Source organism: Mus musculus, chromosome 10 (assembly GCF_000001635.26).
Source record: "Mus musculus strain C57BL/6J chromosome 10, GRCm38.p6 C57BL/6J".
NCBI classification, from domain to species: Eukaryota; Metazoa; Chordata; class Mammalia; order Rodentia; family Muridae; genus Mus; species Mus musculus.
This window is the reverse complement of record NC_000076.6, coordinates 18,054,213-18,078,598: the sequence shown is the minus strand read 5'-3', so window position 1 is coordinate 18,078,598 and position 24,386 is coordinate 18,054,213. Positions and strand designations below refer to the sequence as shown.

Sequence of the window (24,386 nt, the reverse complement as noted above, 5' to 3'; positions counted from 1 at the left end):
GAGTTAAGATCAGCTCCAAGGTAGCCTCTCTCCTCTCTTACACAGACTCCCAAACTAAGAATCTGAAGTATAGCTCCAAGTCCTTTTATATCGTGAAAGACAAGCCTTTATTTAAGGCTAGGGTTCAAGGCTCCCACACTCTGGCTCCAGTCCCTCTTCCCATTCTTCCCTAAGTTAACCATTCCTCCCTCTGCAATTTCACTTTTCTCTCATACAAGATCATACTCTAACCCAGATTTGCCCATTAAAGTTATATCTTTCCATCATTACAACACCATCACAATTCTTCTCTTTCTTGTAACTTTTTAAAAATTAAGCTTATCTTACTGTACTTATGAGACAGGGCCTCCCTATGTAGCCAGGCTGGCCTTAAGCTCACTATCATCTGCTCTTAGCTTCCCAAGTGATGAGATTATAGGTAAGGAACCCACTGGCTTATTTATGTGTAGCTGATGTGAAACCAAAATAAAAACACCCCAAAACCCCACACAAACAGAAAGTATTTATACTAATGGCATAACAGGGTATTTTGATAAATATAAGCATCATACAACATTTAAATCTAGCTAAATATTTCTATGTCCTCAAATGCTTGTCATTTCTCTGAGGTGAAAATGTTCAAAACATTTCTTGTAGCTTTTTGGAAAATGTAGTACATTAAAGTTCACCGTGGTTACTCTACTCTGTGTTAGCATACCACAACCTCTCACGTCTAACTAACTTAAAGCCCACTGATCAATATCCTTTTCCTGGGCCACCTTCATAGTCTCCCAACCTCTAATAACTAGGATTCTACCCTCAACTTCTGTACAATCAACGTTTTAGATTTGATATGTGAGCAACCCTTTACAATTATCACAGTCCAGAAAATAAGCCCAGAACCAACATGACTTACTGACATCACGATCACACTTGCATTCCTCCTGGTGACCAACTTCATTGCCAAATCCCTCCAAAACCTAGTCTAGTACAAATACAACTGGGCCAACCCTTTGAAATACTTGCCACTTACACTAGAGCAAGTACCTCATATCACTTTTACTGCGTCTCTTATCTGAAACCTGTAACTACTTATTGCTTTGCTGACACAATTCAAGTGATCTTTGGTTCCCAGCCTGAGGTCTGGACTCAGTGCTTTCTGTGCTTCCTCCTGCTATGATGCTCTCCTCACACACAGGAGCATGAGTCGGATGTCGTCTCCTCACACACAGGAACATGAGTTGGATGTCGCTCTCCTCATACATAGGAGCATGAGTCGGATATCGCTCTCCTCACACACAGGAGCATGAGTCGGATATCGCTCTCCTCACACACAGGAGCATGAGTCGGATGTCGTCTCCTCACACACAGGAACATGAGTCGGATGTCGCTCTCCTCACACATAGGAGCATGAGTCGGATGTCGCTCTCCTCACACACAGGAGCATGAGTCGGATGTCACTCTCCTCACACATAGGAGGATGAGTTGGATATTACTCTCCTCACACACAGGAGCATGAGTCGGATGTCGCTCTCCTCACACACAGGAACATGAGTCGGATGTCGCTCTCCTCATACATAAGAGCATGAGTCGGATGTCGCTCTCCTCACACACAGGAGCATGAGTCGGATGTCGCTCTCCTCACACACAGGAGCATGAGTCGGATGTCGCTCTCCTCACTTGTTCTCCTCCATTGTTCTCTCAAAACCCTTCTCACAACTTCATCTTTTTCAACTTCCAACCATACCTTTTCTTCACTAAGAATAATTTTTCCAAGTGGCCTAAAGTATCTCCTTTGGTAAAATAAGCAGCCTACATTTTGTGATGTTGATATATAATACATATTATTTTATAGACCACCTCAAAACAAACAAAAAAATCCCCAAAGTATGAAAAATTTGTCAGAAAAAATACTACAACTTGACAGTAACTTCTGTTATGTCAGAGAATTAAAATACAGAATGAGAAAACATATACAAAAAGTATAAGTGAATGCAATATTAACTAGGCCAATCAATTTCTCAACACATAGGTATTATGAAATGACACAGACACAATAAATATATGTTCACCTGTCAACTTGAAAATAAAGGAAACAATGAAAATGAATAATATCACATGTACCAAGTGAATGCTGACTTCTTACAAAAGCAGTTGTGTGGAAACAGACAGCATTTATCTCAATGTCAACAAAAGCTACAAGTGTTTAGTTAATGAAAAAGAGGCTAAGCATTTGAGAGGGAGAGGGGTGGTGGTGGGTGTGGTGGGGTGCTTAGGAGGGGTTGGTGGGAGAAGAGAGATGGGGCAAAGGATATAAGTGGTTTTGGTTAAAAATAAAATTAAAAACTGTAAATGTTGTCTATAACTTTTCAGCAGATAGTGTTCAAACACATTATATTTTTCATTCCCTATTTATCTTATCACAGGAATTCGCCATAAGAACGCAGCGCTCCAACACTGCTATGGGACCTGGCAATGCCTGACTATTTAGAGGCAGGCTTCAGTCTACCTGCCAAGGAAAGGCAGCATGAAGAATGTACTGGCTGAGTCAGTCAACAGGAGCTATGGCTAAGGCAATGTAGTAACATGAAAGTTTGTGGACAGAGTAGGTAGTTAACTAAGACTCCCTTTAGCAATACATGACTATGTTCAGCGATCAATCAAACTTACTTTAGGCAATAAACCCATGAGCTGTATACTCTGGTAAGAGCAGTACATAGGACCAATAAGTAGTTTAGTGGTTGTAATCTCTATCGCGTTTACAAGGTTATCTAAACAAATAAAACATTTGTGATAGCCTCAGAGATAAGGACAATAATGAGAAAAATTAAGATTACCTTTCAAGTTTATTGGCAGTTAAATCTAAGCATTGTATTACCAATTAAAATAATTTTTTATATTAGCTACATTAAGGAAGCAGCTCCCACCCCAAGACCCCACCCCAAGACCCCACCCCAAGTCCCCACCACGAAGCCTTATAAGCATATGCTAACAGGAGAAAAACAAATCACAAAAATAAAAACAGTTAGGAAAACACTATTAAACCATTGCAACTTGCGCTTCAGTATTTACCTTTGGACAATGCTGTGGTTTATAAAAACAGTTCAGAAAAATAAACCCAGGGAGTAGCCTACATTTAGGGGGAGGAGAAAACTTATATCCAAACTTTCATGTCTGTAAGAGTGCAAAGGGGGCACTACCTTCAATCCTGCAGGGGACACGAGATGTAAGGCAAGGCTGTCTACACATGCCGGATCATTTGCCCTTCCAAACCTCCGAAGACAAATGATCCACTGAACCCACAGTGCATACTGAAACATGAAAAGCCAAAACTACTGTTGTTTTAATTAAAAAGCAGTTGTTGGGGGTTTTTTGTTTGTTTGTTTGTTTTGTTTTTCCAGAAAGACTTACTACTTTTCAAACCTGATTTACATGGGGGCTTACAGAGAACCACAAAATTTCCTTGTAAAAATTTTAAAAGTAATAATTTAGAGTAAAACGTTTCACACTGGGTCAGGTATCATTCTAAGTATTTTATAGCTAATTTAATCTTTGTAATAGCCCACAAAGACATAGACTCTTGTGACTATTTCACAGAGACAACAGAAGAACAGAGACTTAAGTAAAGCAGCCAATGTCAGTGGTGAAGCTGAAGGCAGCACAGCACAGCTCACTGCTGCTCCTCCAGGAGAACCGGGAGCCCACGAATTCTGAGAAACACAGGCACAGAATGGCACCACCAGTGAACAAGTGGAATCAGGTCAAAAAGTCAGTCGTAGTGAAATTTCTGGTCTACACTCATTACCAGTGGCCAGCAGCAAACACAGACATGGAACACATACTTACTTGCTTAAAAACACTACTCAACTCAGTGTCAGAGTATCACACTAACAACCTGTGCCATGAGCTATTTTAAGGTATGGATGATGACCAAAAAGAGACGGTGATTCTAAGAGTAACTACCACCATTAAACCATTAACCATGTTACAGAACATGGACTCCAAGCTCACTGGCGTACTGATTAACCCAGTCACTAAGGACTGATTCACTAGAAACAACTAAACCTCTGTAGTTTGCTCAAGGACACATAGGAACAAAGCTCAGATGGAAGTCTACAGGCTTTATGCTGGGGGAAGCTGCAAGGACTAGCTTGGCTTAACATGCTTGTTTTATAACTTACCCTTTAAAAACAGTTAGCTCACAGAGTAAAATACATAACTTGCCCTTAAAAAAATAGATTAAAAACTTGAAAACAAATAGTAAGTATAATGATGCAACTAATATAAATCCATGATCCTTATAGATGTGCGAATGGTGTGTGTGTGTGTGTGTGTGTGTGTGTGTGTGTGTGTGTACATCAACTGTTCCCTGGCATTTCACTCAGTTAGAAAGTGCTATTGCACACATAGCTTGAGGGTGGATTCAACCGCAGCCCCCTGAATGGATAGGAGTTTATTAGTGCCCTACTTTGGAGTTTGTATAATTGCAGTGCAATATTTCTAGGCTAAAGGTAACTCACAGTAGTTTTATTAAAGATCTAATTCTTTTTATTCTTGCCTGTTGTTAGCCTCACAGTACAAGTGAGGTCAGTCACAGTATGACTATGCTAAACTGTTACTTAGCTTCTGTCAAATGCACACATACAAACATTTTATTCATGATGATACAAATAAACAAGCAAAGCCCCAAGAGTTCCCAAAACTCTATCTTCCCTTCATGGGAATAATAATAATAATGCCTATATAGTGTTAATTCACGTACTAGGCACTAGGTAAGGTACTCCTCAAATCCATTTACTTGAAACGACCCTATGAGGCCGGTTCCTGTTACTCCTAGCATAGGGATGAGGACACGAGCACAGAAGGAAACCACAGCACTGCGATGCTTGTTTAATGAGGCTGGGAATTAAACTGCAACTTTAAATTCTACCAAAGGTTTTATCTGATCTAATAAAGAATGGACAAATAACGACAACGGATGGTGTGATGTCGAGAACAGTCTATCACGTGTGGAGTGGAGTGCCAGTGCTTATTACGACTGTCCTTAAAGCGATTCTGAAGACCAGACCAGTGCAGAGACAGCCCAGTGTATATTAGCACAAGACCACAAGGCACATGCTCTTCTCTCTATGACTCCAGAGCACAGCACTGCAGCGCCTGCCACTGGTATCTCCTTCCACAATGTGCCATGCCTGTGGAGCACCTATGCTATCATGCACATAGATATCTATGTTTTGCAAACCAAGAAAGGAACTTCGTGTCACAACATATGTGAGAAACAAGTCTCAATGGAAAGAAATAGAAAATAAAACAATGAAGTCAATAAGACAAAGCTATTATTCAACTTCAGCCAATGCCATTGTCTGCTAAAGGTGCTTGTAGCAATACCAAGACTATCCTGGGCTTTATTAAGGTAACCAGCACCTAAAAGGGGTGAGCTTGCTACAGCAAGCCGAGTACTCTTCTAATGAGTATTGAAATGTGAGAAGCTAGAAGGGAAAGTTTTCCAGCTGTGCTTTGTTATCTCTCTGGGTACACATCCCACACTTGGGAAACAAAACGTAAGCTGAGTCTGTTGCCTCCCTTCTGGCTCCAGTACACAGCCAGGTCTAAAGCACTGTATTTCTGTTGACATCGTAGAGACTGTTTGAACACAAAGGAATAACCCAGTTATTACAGCTAGCAGCACTACAGAGACACCTCAACAAAATCTCTTCAGTACTCACATAAATATTCAATATACACTGGACATTGGGAGGTTCAAAGACTGTTACCTATTGCAAACAATATACAAGCCCCAAAGATATGCCTAGACATAGGGCTGTCATTTTATGCATTCTAGAGTATATAGTCCCAAGTGTAACTCCTGCCATCAGGGGATCTGGATTTTATCCCAGTTCATGTTGACCATGTAGCCTCTTAAGAGTTCCAGGTTTCTCAGCAGAAAAGTGGAAATACCTACTTCTAAATTTAAAGTTACAAATATGTCAATTAGCTCAGCATCCTCCTTACAGTAAGTGCTATATAGTAAATACTTACTATTTTAAGAATTAGAGGTAGATAATATTGGGGAGGGGAAAAGACACTGCTTTTAAGCAGTCGGATCTGGACCATCAAGAAAGAACAGGCCTGCCAGGTGGGGGCGCACGCCTTTCATCCCAGCACTCGGGAGGCAGAGGCAGGCGGATTTCTGAGTTCGAGGCCAGCCTGGCCTACAAAGTGAGTTCCAGGACAGCCAGGAAAATACAGAGAAATCCTGTCTCGAAAAACGAAAGAAAGAAAGAAAGAAAGAAAGAAAGAAAGAAAGAAAGAAAGAAAGAAAGAAAGAAAGCAAGCTTTTGGTAAGCTGAAACACCAGAGGCAATCCAAATGGGGAATGTTAACAGAGCAGAGTAAGGACTGTAGTAGAGGTGAGGCGGAAAACTAGAGCAAACCAAAGGAGAGTTTTAACTGACAGGCTAATCTTCACAGAGCAGGTCTCAAGAATACCCTGTAACTTCTAATGCCCTTTCTTGTTCTTTAGCTGAGTTGGCTGGGACTTACGAGGCCACTGTAGCAGTATAACCATGAGGAAAGGCTGGAAACACAATGGCAAGAAAGCACTGAGAAGCTGAGACCTTTCAAAGGGTTCTCGGGACCTAATGCAGAATAGAAGGAATCAAAGCTAACTCTGAAAAGGAGAAAGGACATGGAGACAACAGGGGCACTAAACACAGAGTTAGTTCTTCAGCACCAGGATGGAAGACACAACAGCCACCAAGATGATATCCTGTGACTACTGCAAGGGAGGTGGTAAGACAAAGAAAGACCCACAGAAAGGCCTGGATTGGTTAAGCAGGATAAAAGTGAACTCTATGATTATCTTTAGGTCAGCCATGGTGGCACATGCCTTTAATCCCAGCACTTGGGAAGCAGAGGCAGAAGGATCTCGGAGTTGATCCAGGCCACCCTAGCATATAGAGCTCCAGGACAGCCAGGGCTATACAGAGAAATACTGTCTCAAAAAAACCAAAACCCAAAACCTAACCCAACAGAAGAGAAGAGAAGAGAAGAGAAGAGAAGAGAAGAGAAGAGAAGAGAAGAGAAGAGAAGAGAAGAGAAGAGAAGAAGAGTATCTTTAAGGGGCTGGATAGCTCAGTACTCAATGACTAAGAGCACATACTGCTCTTGTAGAGGAGCTGCACCTGAGCTCAGTCCCCAACACCACCTCCAGCCGCTCACAACGCGCTGTAACTCCAGACCCAGGGACCCAATATCAATGGCCTTTGCAAGCACCTGTGCCCATGTGGATGTATTTATGCACACAGATACATACATACATACACACATATTAAAATAACAATAAAAATCTTTTTTTAAAAAAGAAGGCAAATGCAAAAGGTAGATGACTAGTACTTAGGGAAAATAGGGTCCATGGTGGCCAAGCAGAAACAGGAGTCATTTGTTCTTTGACTGTAAAAGAGAATAGAATCGGACAAGGGGATGTGCAAAGTCAAGAGAACTACACTGGAAGCAAAAAGAACACTGCAGAAACTAACCACCATACTACACCACTGCAGAAACTAACCACCATACTATATCACTGCTGAGTATGGCAATTACAGCTTTGCCATTTGTTAGGTACAAGTGAGAAACACTAGGTTTGGATTCCTTCCAGAATTAAGTCTAGAAGGAAATGTGATCAAGGAAGTAAAAGACTTCTGACTGAGGTGGTTTAAAACTGTGGGCAGTGAACAGAAAACCTAACCATAACCTCCCTTCCTCAGGCCACCGTTCTTTCTGAAGGTGGGCTCTTCTACTGCCAAGGCTTAGCCACTTCTGCTTCTGTCCCTGCAGATTTGCACAGTGATTCTGACATGGCCCAAGCTGCAAAGGCCTAGTCTAGGAACTGTGCTATCCTGAAGTGATACTGTACAAAGGCGCCCCCACCCATAACTTCCTTTGTGGCTCTCCCTGTCCCCAGGTCCTCAGAAACTCTCCCTAGCTTATGCTTCATATTGTATTTTATGAACAAGCATGCATGCAGTGGGATGCCCAGATTCTACCACAGCTAATCCTTATCATTGCAAATAAATTTCTACTTTTTGTTTTTTAAAAATTCTCAGTCTGCTATTACACTTTTAAAAAGTTCTCAAAGGGAGAAGAAGGGACTGGCAAACAGGCAAACGCATCAGCAAAGTCAGAGCTCAGATTCAGGGCTATTTGTTCCTGTTCTTGCTCCCTCTCTCTCCTCATGCCCAGAATGCTGATTGGGGTGGGGAAAAAGCACCCACAGAGCTAGGCAGCAAGCCAGCCAAGCACAACTTCACCCCCACACTTTCAACTCCCTGCCTGAGGAGGCCTGCCTTACTCCCTCATCCTCATCTCTCGAGGAGACTGCAAGAGCAGGACGAAGCAACTGACTAGCCCTAAAAAGTTGTCTGTGTTTTCTAAACATCTATTCTGCATTTCTGCTCCTCTCCTGTGACACCATGAGATCATGAAAGAAAAGGAATCTGAATTTAAGATAGGTGACAGCCTGTAATCTTAGCACTTAAGAGGCTGAAGCAGGAGGATTGTGAATTTGAGACCACCATGTAGGACATCAATGGAGGGAGGAAGGGAGAAAGGAGGGATAAGAAAGGAAGGATGGATGAGCGAAAAAGCCAGGACGGGGAAAAGAGGAAAAGAAGGAAGCAAGGTGGAAGGGAGGAAGGGAGAAAGGTAGGAAAGAGGAAAACAAAAAAGAAATCTGAATTTTATTCACAACACTTTTCCAGTGTTATTAGCTCTGAAGACACTGGAAATGCAGCAAGCAATGGACAAACTCCAAATGGGACCATCTGCTCTGGCTAGTTTTATGTCAACTAGACACAAGCTGGAGTCATCTGAGAGGAGGGAGCCACCGTTGAGATAAATGCCTCCATTAAGACTAGACTACTAAGACAAGCCTATACAGCATTTTCTTAATTAGTGATTGCTGAGGGAGTGATCAACCCTCTGTGGGTGGTGCCTTTCCTGGGCTGGTCCTGGGCTCTATAAGAAAGCAGGCTGAGCAAGCCATGGGGAGCAAGCCTGGAAGCAGTACCCCTTCATGGCCTCTGCATCAGCCTCTGCTTCTGGGTTCATGCAATGTGTGAGTTCCTGCCCTCGCTGCTTTTGAGGGTGAGCTGTCATATATGGAATTGTGAGTAAAATAAACCCGTATCTCCCTAAGTTGTTTTGGTCATGGTGTTTCATTGAGGCACAGAAGCCCTAAGACACAACTGACTGGGAGGGAAAGAGCTTCCAAGAATCCAAATTGTTCCAATCAGGATCTCTAAAGCCTACCAAAGTGAAGATAGTTCATAAAGGACGAGGAAGACCCTGGGAGCGGAAGGAGGGGGTTCCAAACGAGGGAGCAGCCTGATAAGAAGCAACTACTAAATAGCACAAGCTCTGTAACAAACAGATCACAGGCTGCTGAGCTGAGGCATAAAGTCCATGTTAGGACAACAATCAGGATGGAGCTGGACATAGGAGGAAAGCTGCCAGTGCCTTTAAAAACAAAAAACCAAAACCAACATAGGCCAACAGCCTTGAAACAGCAATACTTTAGCCCTGAGTTGGTGTGTTCACAGACCTTGACTAGTCACCTAGTGCACTTGTTTAGCACCACTTCAAAGACTGCTCCCACCATACATCTTATGAGAATTCTGACCTCACTCTAAGAGAACTAATTAAATGGAAATCACCATTAATCTACTCCTTATTTATATTACACATCTACACAGAAATACTCATGTAAGCTTAATACTAAAGTGGGCCATGGCATCTCCCTCTCTGTCCCAGCAAGAGCTAGGGACAGAGAAAAAGTTCAAGAAGCGGAAGTCAAATAAGCAAACAAGCGTAAACATGGTATTTTATATTCAAGTATTAAATTGTTAATTTGAATATCTAATCTCATATAATACAATACTGTTATATATACACAGATGTGTGTATGTATATATGTATATGCATATATATATAGTTTTACATATAAAACAATACTATTTGTACCTTAATTCAGATGGTTAAAGATGAATACTTCTGTGACAAAGGAAATTAAAGAGCTATAGAAAAAGTGAGTTGGTTTGTGATCTTAAAAAAAAAGGGACCTCATCCTGAGAAGAGATTTGCTCTATGCCTGAAGAATACAGTAGGAAATGACAAGGAAAAAGGAGTCATCTGTAGCCCGGCCAGGAGTCCCCTCACTCTTCTCCTCTAAGGCGCTGAGCTGTGTCACCGCTAACAGCCTTCAGACGCCTCAGGCCTCGAGCGACCTGCCTCAGGCCTCCACCCTCTTTTACTAGCAAATGCATTCTGGGCGACCTTATTCATACTTGAGGCATAAACTGGTGTCTATATATTAAGAATATAAAAAGCATGTTATGGAACACTGCCAAGTTTCAGTCTTCTGTGAAGCTGAGCAGGCCCTCAAAAAATTCAGAGGCCTGCAAGATGGCTCGGCAGGAAAGGGCATTGTCTTCAAACCTACTATTCTGAGCTGATCCCAGACCCACATGGTAGAAGGAAACAGACTCCTCACAAGGTTTTCTCTGACCTCCACTCATGCATATTCAAACTGCACACACACACACACACACACACACCACACACGCACACACACACACACACACACACACAAAGGGGAAAAGATTAAAGGTCAGTCACATTAGCTCCATGTGTAGAAGGTATGATTAGCCTTTGAGGGTCAGGGGTGAGGGGCATGACCAGGGAGATGGCTCAGTGGGCAGCTTATTCCCAGCACTTCAGCAAGATACCAGCAGCAGCAGCAGCAGCAGCAGCAGCAGCAGTAGTAGTAGTTGTGAAAAGCACCACAGCACAGCGGCAGCAGCAGTAAGAGGCCCTGCCTGCCCAGGGTGGAAGGCAAGCAGCACTCCCAGCAGTTGTTCTCTAGCCCTATGGCCACACTCACATAGATATATATATATTTTTCTTTATACTTACTGAGCAAATACTGATTTGCTTTGCTTTAGCTGATAAAATTAGGCTCTTCAGAAATCTACTACAATGTTAAAGTGCCCCTTTACTTCGTAAAATCATTAATTTATTTAGCAAATTACTGCCAATATCAGCGGGATCTAAACAAACACAGCAAATGAAACTATTTTAATATTTATCTGTAATTGCTCTCAAGACATACCAAAACAAGTCAAGGCAGAAAGGGCCTGTTATAACTTTCAGATTCTCACAGATTTGTACATAGAAAGGTCCTACCAATTACCAGTTACAGCATCAATGGGCTTTGTAAATGTCGAGTAATTTTTAAAATGACATTTGGGAGCTCAGATGAGTATGTGAAATATGTGGTTAAGGGCAAAGATAGGAAGTGAGAAGATAAGCATTTAATCATATATTTTAGCTATTTGCAAGTGATGCCAAAGTCCCTGAACACATAGTAGCCGTATTTAGCTCAACAGTGATCCTGTTAGCTGGCATCAACATAGTCCTGTGTGCTTCTCATGACACAGCACCCCATTGAACCCTAGAGTCAGGGACCAGACACTGCCAGCCAATCCAGGTTTCTAAGGAAATGAATGCTTTAGATGATCCTCAAGAGCTGGGAGATCCAGAAAGTCTTGGACAAACTCCTTGGGGGTTAGTTATCCTTTGAGCATTGCTGTTCCAGCACCGTGGAAGACCCTACAGAAATACTATTCTCCATATATTCACCCTAATCCCTGCGTTTGGGATCACCACAAATTCAAAGCCATATACAGAGAGCTTCATGTTATAAGACCATTTCAGAAAAAAAAAAAAATCAATACTTGCACCATTCATTAATTCAGCAAGCATTATTAAGCACCTACTATGCCCCAGTGGATGCACTAGCACTACCCGCACTGATGATAAACACAGGAAGACATCTCTAACATAAGTCTGCATCCCTGAGGAACTACACCCCACCCGCACCCCCGACCGGGCACATGCTGCTATGCCACCCAACTGCTACTGCCATCCTTTCAAAGGTCCGCCTAACCTTGTTGCCAAGATGGCACGACCATGGGATCATATTCTATTTATCTAAAGTTCAGCAAGATGTCTACAAACTCCCCCCAAACCCCAAACAACAACAAAACCCCAACAGCTCCTCCCCGTCACTTGGGTTTCTGAACCAGACCCCATGCTCACTGCTTACACACTTCCGGCTGGTTCACTACCAACCCTTCAGAACTGGGATTAGCAGGAAACAGTCAGAGCAGGCTCAGTTATCAGATCAGGGCAAGAAGTTAATCAGCACCAAGCTGAGATTCAAATCTGAAGGAAGCTGTCACAGTCCAAAGTCTATTCTATTTTGACTAAACTCCATGTTTGTTGACATGGAAAGTTACAGCGGTGTTTATATTTTCCCATGAGACATAATGTAGTACTGTAGAACAAACACTCTAGATCGTAATGTGACAGCGCAACACGCACTCAGAACATCGAGCCCCGGGGCCCCCGCGTCATAAGCTCAACAGAGAGAGCCCTCAGTGACGCTGTTAGTTTCTAGGCAACAAATCCCCTTTTCAAGTCCACTGATATGTCAACATCCACGTGGACTTTTTTGCTTAGCTCATTGGCAAACAAACAGTAGTAACAATCAAATCGCTATTAGATCAGCATTCTTTACAACTAACTTTTAAACAAACGAGCATAACTGTGATGCCCAGACCCACGATCTGGCTACTCGTGAAAACTCAAGAATTAAAGGTCTTATCAGTCCTTCAAAAGCCAGCTGTCTACAAAGTCATTACAGTGACACACTGGTTTTTCAGTCCCCAAGTAGTAGAATTTTGTATTAAGATAACAATTTGTTGGTGCTGGAGAGATGGCTCAGTGGTTAAGAGCACTGACTGCTCTTCCAAAGGTCCGTGTTCAAATCCCAGCAACCACATGGCGGCTCACAACCATCTGGTGCATCTGAAGATAGCTACGGTGTACTTACAGATAACAATAGATAAATCTTTAAAAAAATTATAATTTGTCAGACATGATTATTTTAAATTCATTTTTGGGGGTATTACATTTCTGTAATTTCCCATAAAATCATGACATTTCAATTAAGTATATGTGAGTGCATGAAGAGCTGTGCTGGTTTGAATGTGAAGCTTTCACCGAGTCTCAGGCACTTGAGTACTTACTTGGTTCCTAGGTGGTGGCTCTGGGAATGATTAGAAGATACGGCCTTGCTGGAGGAAGTATGTCACTATGTCATTTTGAGTTAGTTTTCACTGCTTCCAGTTGGTGGTCCCACCTTCATGGATTCTAACCTAGACCCACATAAACTCTTGCTATAAGTTACCCTGTGGTTTATTTTTTATCACAGCAGTATAAAAATTAGTAATGTTATCACTCAAAGTCCAAAGACAGAAACTGGTCTAGATTCGGCCTAAGCCCTAATTTCCAGCCCCTTCTAACAAATACTGTGCTTACAGAGAATAAGTTCGGAGTAAGAATGAGTATAATGGCACAAGCATGGAGCTGGGTGCTCTCTGGAGGCCAACCGAGGAGGAGCACTGGAGCTTAGAGGGGAAATTAATATATGCAGAGTACGCAAAACAGTCCCTGACACACAGACCAAAATGAATAAATAATAAGCAGTAGTCACTGCTGGTGTGTCAGACACAGTGCCACTTGCCTGTTATCCCAGCATTTGGGAGACGGAGGCTGTAGGAGCAGGAACCAAGGTGAACCCCAGCTACATAATGTACATGGGGCCTGTGTAAGCTATGTGAGCAAAACTGAGCATACAAGCACAGTCAGGTGACAAGCCACATAGGAAGTCTAGCTTCAAAACTACGTCCTCACCAAATGCCAGTTTGCACTAAATTATGCTGAAGCTTGATAAATTAAATTATATTCACAGTACAGCCCACAGTACACTTTCAAAATGACAAATTCATGCTTTTAAAAAAAAAAAAAGAGCTGTGAAGCACCATTTTTACACCATAAAATTCAACCACAATCCAACTTACAGAGTTAAAGGAAACCTATCGTGCTGTCCACCACCACATAAGCCACGGTTACAAGTCTTCTTATCCCTCCAGGCTGCCTCTTCTATCCTGGGATTAGAGAACCATCCATGTTGGTTTCTATCGATCTTTTCCATAGACATTTTCTTCTCTGGATAGTTTTCAAATGTTTCATACACTGCACTACAACAGGTGCTCTTTTGTGTCTGGTTTCACTCATTTAGTATGTTTCTTACATTATCTTTGTTCCTTTTGATGGCAGAATATTATTAAGCTTTATGGATGCAGTATGTTTTATTTGCCAGTTACTAATTGCCAAGTACTTGGATTGTCTCTCAAGTTTGCTATAGAATAGTGCATTTGTAAGTTTGCTGACAAAGAACTCTTGAAACATTTTCTCATTTCTCTCGGGTAGATGCATAAGAGTAAAGGGTGCTTGTTCCTAGGTAAGTTTATATTAAAGTTTTAAAACCAGTGTTTTATAAAACAGCTATGTGCCAGTTACACTCCCAAAAGCAGTGTGAAAGTATTGTATTCTCTTCACAATACCAACACTAAGTATTAGCAGACTTTAATTATAGCCTTTCTAGTAACGTATATCCCTGTGATTTAATATGCAGCTCCCTAATTATTAATGACATATTCTAGATGAAAGACCTTTACCATGTTTATAATATGTAAATACCTTCCCCTAGTCTATATCCTTTGAGCTTTCTTATCTTCTGCAATGTTAAATGTTAAGAAGATTTTTTTGAATAAAATCCAATTTATACTTTTTTTTCTTTCAAGGTTTATATGATCTTGGTGTCATATCTAAGAACTCAGGCTAACCCAAGATCACTCATCTAGAAGTTTCATAGATTTAAATTTTACAATTAAGCACATAATCTATTTTACATTAATTTTTATGTATTATGTGATTCATAAGCAAAATGCTTAAGTACATTTTCCCCTAAGTACACAGGTATCTAACCATTTTAGAAGGATCTGCTGAGAATACCTCTTTCCCAATAAAATCTCCTGGCATATCCCCCCAGAACGACCTGATCGTGAATATATAGGCTTATTTCTGAATTCTCAATTCTGATCACAGATCTACGCATTTAATCTTAGGCCAATCATTCTGTCCAGGTTAGCATAGCAGTGTAGTCAGTTTTTAGAATGAGAACGATCAAGTGTCCATTTTGTTTCTGTATCTTTTCACAAGTCTTTGGGACTGGCTTAACTGTTTCAACAAAACACAAGAGTTTTTGTTAAATCTAGGTATTACTGTTCAGCCTTCCAACCTAGACACATATTTTGTTTGTTTAAATCTTTAGATTTTGTGTAATATTTTACAGTTCATCCCTGAAATTTTAGATCTTTTTGACGCTACCACAAATGCTTCCTACTATTGTAAGCTGACTTCCGGAAACTACTCTCTCAATCTTGTCTCAGGAGAAAGCCCCTGGCTGGAACATTTCTCCACTGAGTCTGCACACCTTCCTATTTGTCTCCCTGTGTTAAACTGAAGGCATGAACTCTTTCCTCCCAGAGACCGCGTGGTCAGGATCCAGACCATTCCTACTTTCTTAATATGTCTTCTTCCTTCCTTGTCTCAACAGTCCTAGCAGCTGACATTACGCCTCTGTGAAGATTTCCCTTACAACCTCAGTCTCCCCCTCAACTCAGCTGGGCCTGCCCTGGGCCTATTCACGTTCATGGGCAAATTACTTCTTAAAAAGCTATCTCTAGGCCCTTGGTTATTTAATCCTCAGGTCATTCAAATCAGTCCATGAAACAGGGCTATCGAAGCTACGGACGACATCTAGTTTCTAAATCAATCCAATGGCTTCATCACTACTCACATTTCCCAGCCTCTCAGCCAAACTCCATGCAGTTGGCGTGCCATGAAACACTTGCAAGGCTGTCAGGATATGCAGGCTGCATTCTCCATCTCCCTCCAACCACTCTGGTTGTCCTTAGCCTCTACCCTAAGGCTTCTACTTCCCAACTTCGAGTCCTTGAGACTCAATTCTAAACATTTTTTCCTTTCTAGTCTTTTCTTCAATATTTCCATCAGTTACTGTTTTCAATTTGCCAACAGTCTAAAAATCTTCAACTCTTCCTCTAAGATATAAATATTTCTTCAAGATGTGTGGCTCCTCTAATGGTAAAGTTCAGAACACAGCCTTCGTAATTTAAAATGAACAAAAGAGAACTTGTAAATTCATCATTACTCTTTTACTATAATAGTCCCCCGTAAAACCCACTCCTTCCAACTCATCCAACGATGGCAACACCAACAATACCCTTACACTCTCTATCCTCTCTCCAATTCTGTATCAAACTCAGTACCATGGCTCCCTAAACTCTCACCTCTCCTCTCACCCGGCGGTCTCTCTCAAATCTAAGCCACTGCTGTTTCCCATGCGGGCTCCTGTATATCTCCCAACCAATCTGCTCGCCTTCCCCAGTACTCTCTTTACTTAAAAAGTTATGGGGGGGGGGGGGGGCACTAAAGAGATGGCTCAGCAGTTAAGACCACTCTGGCTGTTCCTCTGTTCTTCCAGATGTGATGAGTTCAACCACATGGTGGCTCACAACCATCTGTAATAAAATTTGAGTCCTTCCTCCAGTGTGCATGAACACAGAACCGTGTGTGTGTGTGTGTGTGTGTGTGTGTGTGAGAGAGAGAGAGAGAGAGAGAGAGAGAGAGAGAGAGAAAGAGATAAATATATGTGAGAGAGAGATAAATATATATACACATATACGTATAAATACATATAAATTTCACAGTTCCCTTGATATGCAGCCTCACTGTGCCCCCATCACTGTCAGCCCACGCCTCCGCTGAGATAGGCTCCCACTCACTGCCTTCTTACCAATGGTCCTCTGTGTACACACAGTTCCTTTCAATCTTACCACAGAGGCAACACACTGTGGCAGAGACAACAGCTGATCTTTCACCACTACATGGAGCCATGGAGGTGGATAGTGGCCACAAGGAAATACTATCTAAAAGTGATTCGAGGAGGATGTCTCTTCAGTATTTCACACCATAGGCTGTGTGGTGATTCAGGTGACCTGACTGTCAAGGTCACAAAACTGGCTGAGGCTGGCCTCCCTTTAGTGCGTCTTAGGTTCTTTTCTACTCTATCACAATGCTTGCAGTAAGTTCTCAAACATTAAAATGCTGGGCATGAAGGAAGGCAGGGTGCCAACTAGCATGACATGAATTTCCAGAGTAAGCATGACACTCATTGTATGAAGAGGTGATTTCCTTCATAAACAGTGCATGAAAAATGTCTAATTAACTCAAGTGTGTATTTTGTTGTTTAGATAGTAATTTAGAAATTACAAAAATAAAAATCCCATAATTTGAGAGTATCAAACTGAAATTTTATTAAGTTTCTAATATCTGATGCATAAATAAGGTTATAGTTCTAATATCCAATGCATAAATAAGGCTATAGTTCCACCAGGCATTTTACTAGTCAACAGATTTTGTAACTAACTCAAGCAAGTTTCAAGAGAAAAACTGGTTTATATTTCATTGTGTTGCTCTCCTTCCATTAAGTTTATGTATGTTATTAAAATATTCTACCAGCTATTGCTCAACACATTGATCTAAGGCTTTTCAGCTTCGGCAAAAGTGCACACTGCTGGCAAACTTCAATAAAAGGACAGTCAGTACTAAAAGCTTCTATCACAAAATCACACATTCAAGTCTGTGTAAGTTTTGACATTTCCCAGATAAAGAAGAGGTTTTTTTTTTTTTTTTAAAAGTGAAAGCTAAGAAGATATACTGATTAACGTGGTAAATAATATATATACTTTTCTTATTTGAAAAATAAATTGCTTCTGTAAAAGTTAATCTTAAAGCTATAACACGGAAAATCTTCAGCAGATGGAAAAATCGATAATTAATCACTATAGGTCAGATCTCCCATTCCAACTCTGGGACAAAATGTCAAAAACTATTTATCGCCTCCTCCTGGTCTATTGATTCTGTCTTCAACAACAAACCCTTTGCCCCTGAATAAGTTTTCTCTGCTACTCCAGGCCAGCCTGAGCTGCAAAGGGAGACCCTGTGTCAAGAGACAAACACTCAGGGGCTAGAGATCACTCAGTGGTTAAGAGCACTTGTTCTTCCAAAGGCCCTGGGAGCAATTCCCAGCACCTGTATAATGGTTCACAATAGTCTCTCTAAATACTAATAGAACACTTGTATACACATTATATACACACATATATATAATACATATAATATATAATGGTATAAAACTGTGTCAGTCTGCACCCAGAAAACAATCACAAGAATCTACCTCTCTCTGAAGTGACTGTTTGAGGCCTCATTATAAATTAAACTCTTCTCTATTCAAAAGAAAAAGACCACATATAACTCAAAAGCAAGCCAACCCAAGTCGGAGTGACTTAGCTCCAGTGAAGAACCAGCTTCAAGGTGGCAAGGGATAATGGGAAGGGAAGGACATTCACTATTCCGTAACTTCCTGCCTCCCAAGCTCCTGTTGATAAGAACGCCCGATGCCCACTTCCCAGGGCTGGGCAGGGATCAGAGCTCCTGCAAGAGGACAGCTCGCCTGGGCGCTCAGCGCCAGCCCCTTCCTGCTTCAGCTCCAGGCCCTCTGTTCTTTGTTCTCTACCTCATTTCTCCAGATGACTCAGCCCTCTCTCGTGACTTTTATTAACTAATGTTGAAAAATACTGGACCAATCAAGGTCCCAACGTGTATGTGAACCAGTCGGCTCCCTGCCCTCGATATACGTGAGGAAGAGACTGCCAACACGTGAACAGAACCCACTTTCACCATAATAAGACGTCTGTTTCCTTGATGAAGGTGAGCAGCATCCGCAAGGCCTGCAGTCACATTCAGCGGTCCTCTCTACACCAGGCCCCCATCCTTGCCACCATCTCTCCCATCCAAATTATGCCAAGTAGACCACACTTAACCAAGTTTGCCTTCAGAATAACTCCTGAAACTCTAGCCATTTCCTGTCTCCTGTCAGAGTCCGTGCCAGGTCTCAAATCTCAATAATACTGACATTTTGAGGCAGATAGTTGTTATACATGCACTCTGGGCTATTAAATCGTATCTCTGGCCTTTACCCACTACATGCCAGCAAAACCATTCCCTCTCCCATTTTATAACAACCCAGAATATCGTTAGACATTGACAAATGGTCTGAGAGTATAAAAATCACTCCCCCATATATTGTCCTCTTTCACCCTGTTTCTTGATGTTCTTAAATATTTTATTATTTAAAAAGTAATGTATGGGCATTTGTAAGGCATATGTCATAACTTGTTGGAGGTCAGAAGACAACTTAAGGGAGTCAGTTTTCCCCTTCCATCACGTGGGTCCTGGGGATCAAACCGGCCATTAGGCTTGGCAGCAGATACCTTTACCCACGGAACCCTGTCACCGGCTCCATGACCCCGTGCTTCGTGTGTTACTGGCCCAGGTCCTCACCATTCCTATCTTTGATACAAAATCAGCCCCAAGATAACCAACCTCTGCTCTATCACTGACAAAAGCCTCCTCAGGTACTGCTTTTATGAATCATTTCTTTCAAATACCCTTCACAGTTAGTTCTGAGCTCCCGGTCCAGTCTTGATCATCTGGACTCCATTAAGTACTGTCCCACAAGGCACTTCACACAGTAAAGCAGTACGAACCCAGCTGCTCTTCAGAAGGACACCCACCCTTATTTTCCATTCGAGGGCTGTCCCTCTGGTTTGGGTGTGCATTACCCAGCAGCCATGCCAGACCTCTGGAAGAGCCTCCTTCCCCATCCTCTATGCTCACTACATTCAAAGCCAAAACCTTCCCAAGCTTCTCCACTGCTGCCTACTGAATGTATGAAGTCTCCTGCCCCCAGTCTTTAGTAATAGGGCCTCTTCCTAACTGTTTCATTAGCTCCAAACATATTTTAGCTTAGGTAAAATCTTACTATCTACTAGTCCTTGAAAAGGCTCGGATGACTTTGGTCATATTTTTCCTCGGCCTGGAAGCAGATCTCCCCTCCCCATCTCAACGCAGAAGTCCATCTGAACTGTGTCTTTATCTCCTTTGTGCTTGTGAACACAACGTGCCTCTCCCAGGTCCACTTTTCTTTACACCTGAATGGTCCTGTAATTTACAAAGCCCTCAGAGCACCTTGTGCTTCTGTTGAACCTCCAACATCTAGCTCAACAAAGAGAACAAAACTGGGATATGTTTGAATTACCCCCAATGCTTCTCCCTGAGAGCCATGGAATGCTGTTTTCAGAAAATCTCAAACTCTCATAAGAGAAACTAAATCCACATTCCCCTTCAGTCTCACATTTCTATGTCTTAGGCCAAATTTTAAGTAAGCTGCCTTCAAGACTCCAGATTGCTATTCAGTACAGGTTGGCTATTCTTTATCAGCAATGCTTGAAACTGAAGGTTTGTGTACACACAATGAGATATCTTGGGGGTAGGATCCAAGTTTGAAGAGATCTCTTTACATCTCATATGCACAGTAGTCCCACAGTTTGAGAGTCAATTTAAAAGAATGATAATTCTGAACAAGAAAGTTTCATAATATGGAATTTTCCACTTGTGATATTTTGGCCCTCAAAGTTTTCAGGTTAGGAGTACTGCAGATATCCTGGTCAGGGATCGTCAACCTGATCATGTTACTGTGGAAGTCTTGCTTCAGGGATCCTACAATTTCCAACGTGTAATTGAATCCCAAATATTTAAACGACTTAAGCTACCTATGTACAAAGATAATAGAAATTTATTTTCAAATGCCAATACAATTGAGTAAAATATGAAAATAAGTTGGATTCAATTGAACATATCTCAGCTGGAGGTTAATGGACACTAATTTCTATGCCCTAAACATGTAAACACCCTAAAAAAGTCTTGTGTACCATTAGAATGACAAAGTCATTTCCAGTTAACTCTGAACCCCAAAGACATGAGCTAAAATAGAATATGGGGGGCTTCTTGTCCAGAACCTGTAAGTTTTGTACCAAATCCATTAGACACTAGCCCCATATCATTTAACCCATCAGCAAACTATGGGATGTTTTGTGTGAACCCAAGCTAAACCTGGTTTCCTCATCGTAAGAGGGCCATAAAAACAAAAACAGTGAATCCACACAGAATCTGAATTGTTGGGAAAGCCTAAAATTGTCACTATGTTGTCCTCTTCAGCAGCACAGATCTGAGACTTTCTTATCCTTCCCTGGTACCTAAAACACTCACCTTTCCCCACCACACCCCAGGGTTAAGAAAAAATGACAAAATGAAACAAAAGCAAAGTGAGAAAGAATTCACTCCCTAAACCACAGTAGGCACTCGGGTATTGTCTATATTCGAGGTGTGTGTAGAAATTTTTATATCACAAGGGTTTCTGTTAGAAGAAAACTGACTTTCACTCTAAGATGGGCCTCAGAGAACTGGAGGCTGAGGAGGCAGAGTGATGAGATTTCTAAAAGCCTGGAGACTCCTGGCCCAGCCCACACCCACGTCCCAGCACCTGAGCAGTTGAGGGGGCAACAGGACCCTGAGTTCAGGGCTAGTCTGGGATATAAAGCAATAAGCTGTCTCAAAACAAAGTAAAATCAAACCTCTGGCCCAATATTCTGCTTCCACTGCATTATATCCACTTCCATCTCCATGTGTTTGGAGATTTGGATAACTGGCTTGGGATCAATATGAGGATGAAAACTTAAGACGGTTCCTTCCTCCCATACAGTTTAAACAGGCTCTTACTATAGCAGCTATGAATCATTAAGCAGTAGCATTAATGCTCATCACAAATATTAGCACTTCTAAAACAGGCGACAAAGAAGGTTTACCCTTGCTGCTACAGAGTTACGAGTGGCAGAGTTACAGACTGAGGAGACTATCCGCTGTCTGATTCCAGCTGTTCAATAAATCCCAAACCAAACCCACAAGCTCCACTGACTATTCCCGGGAAGGGCACTAGAAGATACTGTCCACCGGCCACCCATTCTACGACCAAGTTCTTTTCACATCTATCTACATGCCAAGTATCAGCCAGAAGTTCAAATTTCTTAGTCTCCCCTAAGAACACAGCTTCCTTAAATTTAAAACAAAACAAAACAACCCCCCCCCTAAAAAAAAAACCCAAACCACCTGCTTCTTGGATACCTTAAGCGTAACAAATCTCACTTCATCGAGTCTGCTCGGCTCGCTCAAAAATCCATATGGCATTTTGCCTGCCTATAGTCGTAACTTTCCTATTGTGCGGGAGTCGAAGAGCTATGTGACTATAGTAGGCATATCCAGCAGACGCTAGGATGCACACACAACCCGAGAGACCCGGGACCTTGCTCTTCCAGTGCACAGGCTGCCGGAGGGATGCAGGCTCCGCAGACCCCCGCCCCCACCCGGACGGCGAGCCCTCCCCCTCCAGGGGTCCCCGCGCACCCCGCTCCCGCACCTGCGGCCTCTGCCCGTCCCCGGGGGAGCCCACTCCCGCTGCCGCTGCCCGGGGCCCGCGCGGCCGGGGACGCGGCGGTACCTGGAGGACCACGTCGTTGGGCAGCTGCGCGGCCCGGAACAGCTCGAGCACTCGCCCGTTGACCACCACCTTCTTGGTGCTCTCGATGTCGCAGTAGGAGAAGAGATCCGAGTAGTATTTCTGCTCGGCGTCGCTCAGCGTCAAGCCTTCCATCTTCGCCTCGGCCCGGCGGCCGCCCCGCCCCGCATGCACCACCCGGGCGCCGGCCCCGCGACCCGGGGCGGCCGGCGGGGTACTGCGCACGGCACGGCCTCCCCGCGGGGCCGCGAGCTCGTGTGGCCCGGGGCAGCCGGCGGCGGTGGCGCGCGGCTGTGCGCGGCCGCAAGCTCGGCGTGGGGAAAAGGAGGCGGCGGCTCCGGGCTCGGCCGCGTCCCTCGGGCTTCCCGCCTCGGCTTCCCCTTCCGCCCACGCGCCCCCCTCCGAGAAGTTGTGGGGCTTCCGAAGTCTAAAGTTTCGGGGGCTCGGGGCTGCGCGTGGCCGCCGCTCCGCCTCCCTCGGCCGCCATTGACTGCGCCCCGGCCCGGCACTGACAGCGGCGGCCGCGCTCCAGACCCGGATGTGAGGCCGGGAGGAGAGAGCGCGAGAGGGAGAGGGAGAGGGAGAGAGAGAGAGAGAAACACCCACCGGGCTGGCTCGGCCGCTCCCGGGAGAGCGGGCCGCAGCGCCCCCTGCTGGCCGGAGCCCCGCGGCACGGCGGGGCGCGGCGAGTGGCCCTGGGCGCCCTCCGCGAGGACCCCAGGCTGGGGGCACTTGGGGACCGACCGGCGTCCCAGCGACGCGGAGGGTTCAGGTCGCACTGCGGGCTGGGGTGCGGCAGCTTCTGGCGTGCAGCATTTCCTAACGGTTTGCACTTAACGAGGATAAGTGCATCGCTTTGCGCCGTCCACTGAAGCAGGGAAGCTTGCTCAGGTGTGGACGCTTAAACCAAGGCTGAACTCGATCTGGTCCCAAGCCGGGTCTTCTGTAAAACCAAGTTTGAAAAAATAGAAATAAAGAAAAAAAAAGTCACCTTTTTTTTTTTTTTTTTTCACCGAGAACCAAATACTGTCGGTTTATGCCATCCACTCGGGAAACCTGTGTAGGCCTTCAGCCAACTCCAGGCCCTCTTGTTGCTCACCATCCCTTCCTTCCTCTGGGGGGTGGGGGGGGGGGAGTCTTAATCTGCATCTGTCTCTGGAGTTCATAGACCCTTAACGAGCCTTTAATCTTTTAAAAGTATTTCTTTCCTGAAACTCTATGAAGTCAGGCTGGACTTGAACTCTTGATCCCCTGCCTTTTCTTTCCTAGTGAAGGGATACCATCACCAGTCAGCCCGCGACCTTGTCAGCATTAAATATGAAGTATTTCAGAAACGGGAGCCAAGGAAGATTACACAGAGGGCTTTTCAAGTTTGGTTTTTATTCTCTGTTACATAGAGCCCATTAAGGGGACATCATTATAAGAATGAGCAGACATAGAGGGCTGGGGATATAGCTCATTTGTTAGAGCACTGTGTGCACAACGCCCTGGGTTCTATTCCCAGCACTGCATAGATCAAGTGTGGTGGTGCTTACCTGTAATCCCAGCCATTTGGGAGGTAGAGGACAGGAGGATCAGAAGTTCAAGGTCATGTTCAGCCTCACAGAACACAGAAGGCCAACCTAGACCCTATCTCAAACAGCCCAGAAAACAGAAAGAAGAACTCTGGCACCAAATGCCTCCTTTGGAGGCTAAATCTAAATGAACGTCTGTGAAGCTCTTTATGTAAGTCTTTATAGATGCCACTTTGTGGCGATATTTTCATGTTACTCTACTTCATATAGTGCTTAGTACGTCTTACAATTCATACTCACAATTGCAGTTTGGGTATGTGTGTGTGTGTGTGTGTGTGTGTGTGTGTGCATTTTTAAAAGATAGGTTCAAT

General features: G+C 43.4%; 1 protein-coding gene across 6 annotated transcripts in view; it reads right to left on the bottom strand.

Moving 5' to 3' along the window:
• Positions 1-23,037, bottom strand: part of Reps1 (RalBP1 associated Eps domain containing protein) — a 69,594-nt gene extending 46,557 nt beyond the window's left edge. For 4 of the 6 annotated variants that reach the window (XM_017313852.2, XM_006512621.3, XM_030244961.1 and 1 more), the window contains exon 1: positions 22,484-23,037. In XM_017313852.2, coding sequence (XP_017169341.1) covers positions 22,484-22,636 — 153 coding nt within the window. In that variant the 5' untranslated portion in view covers positions 22,637-23,037. The remainder of the gene's footprint in view (positions 1-22,483) is intronic. The other 2 variants (NM_009048.2, NM_001111065.1) reach the window with 1 other exon arrangement.
• Positions 23,038-24,386: the final 1,349 nt, after the last annotated feature.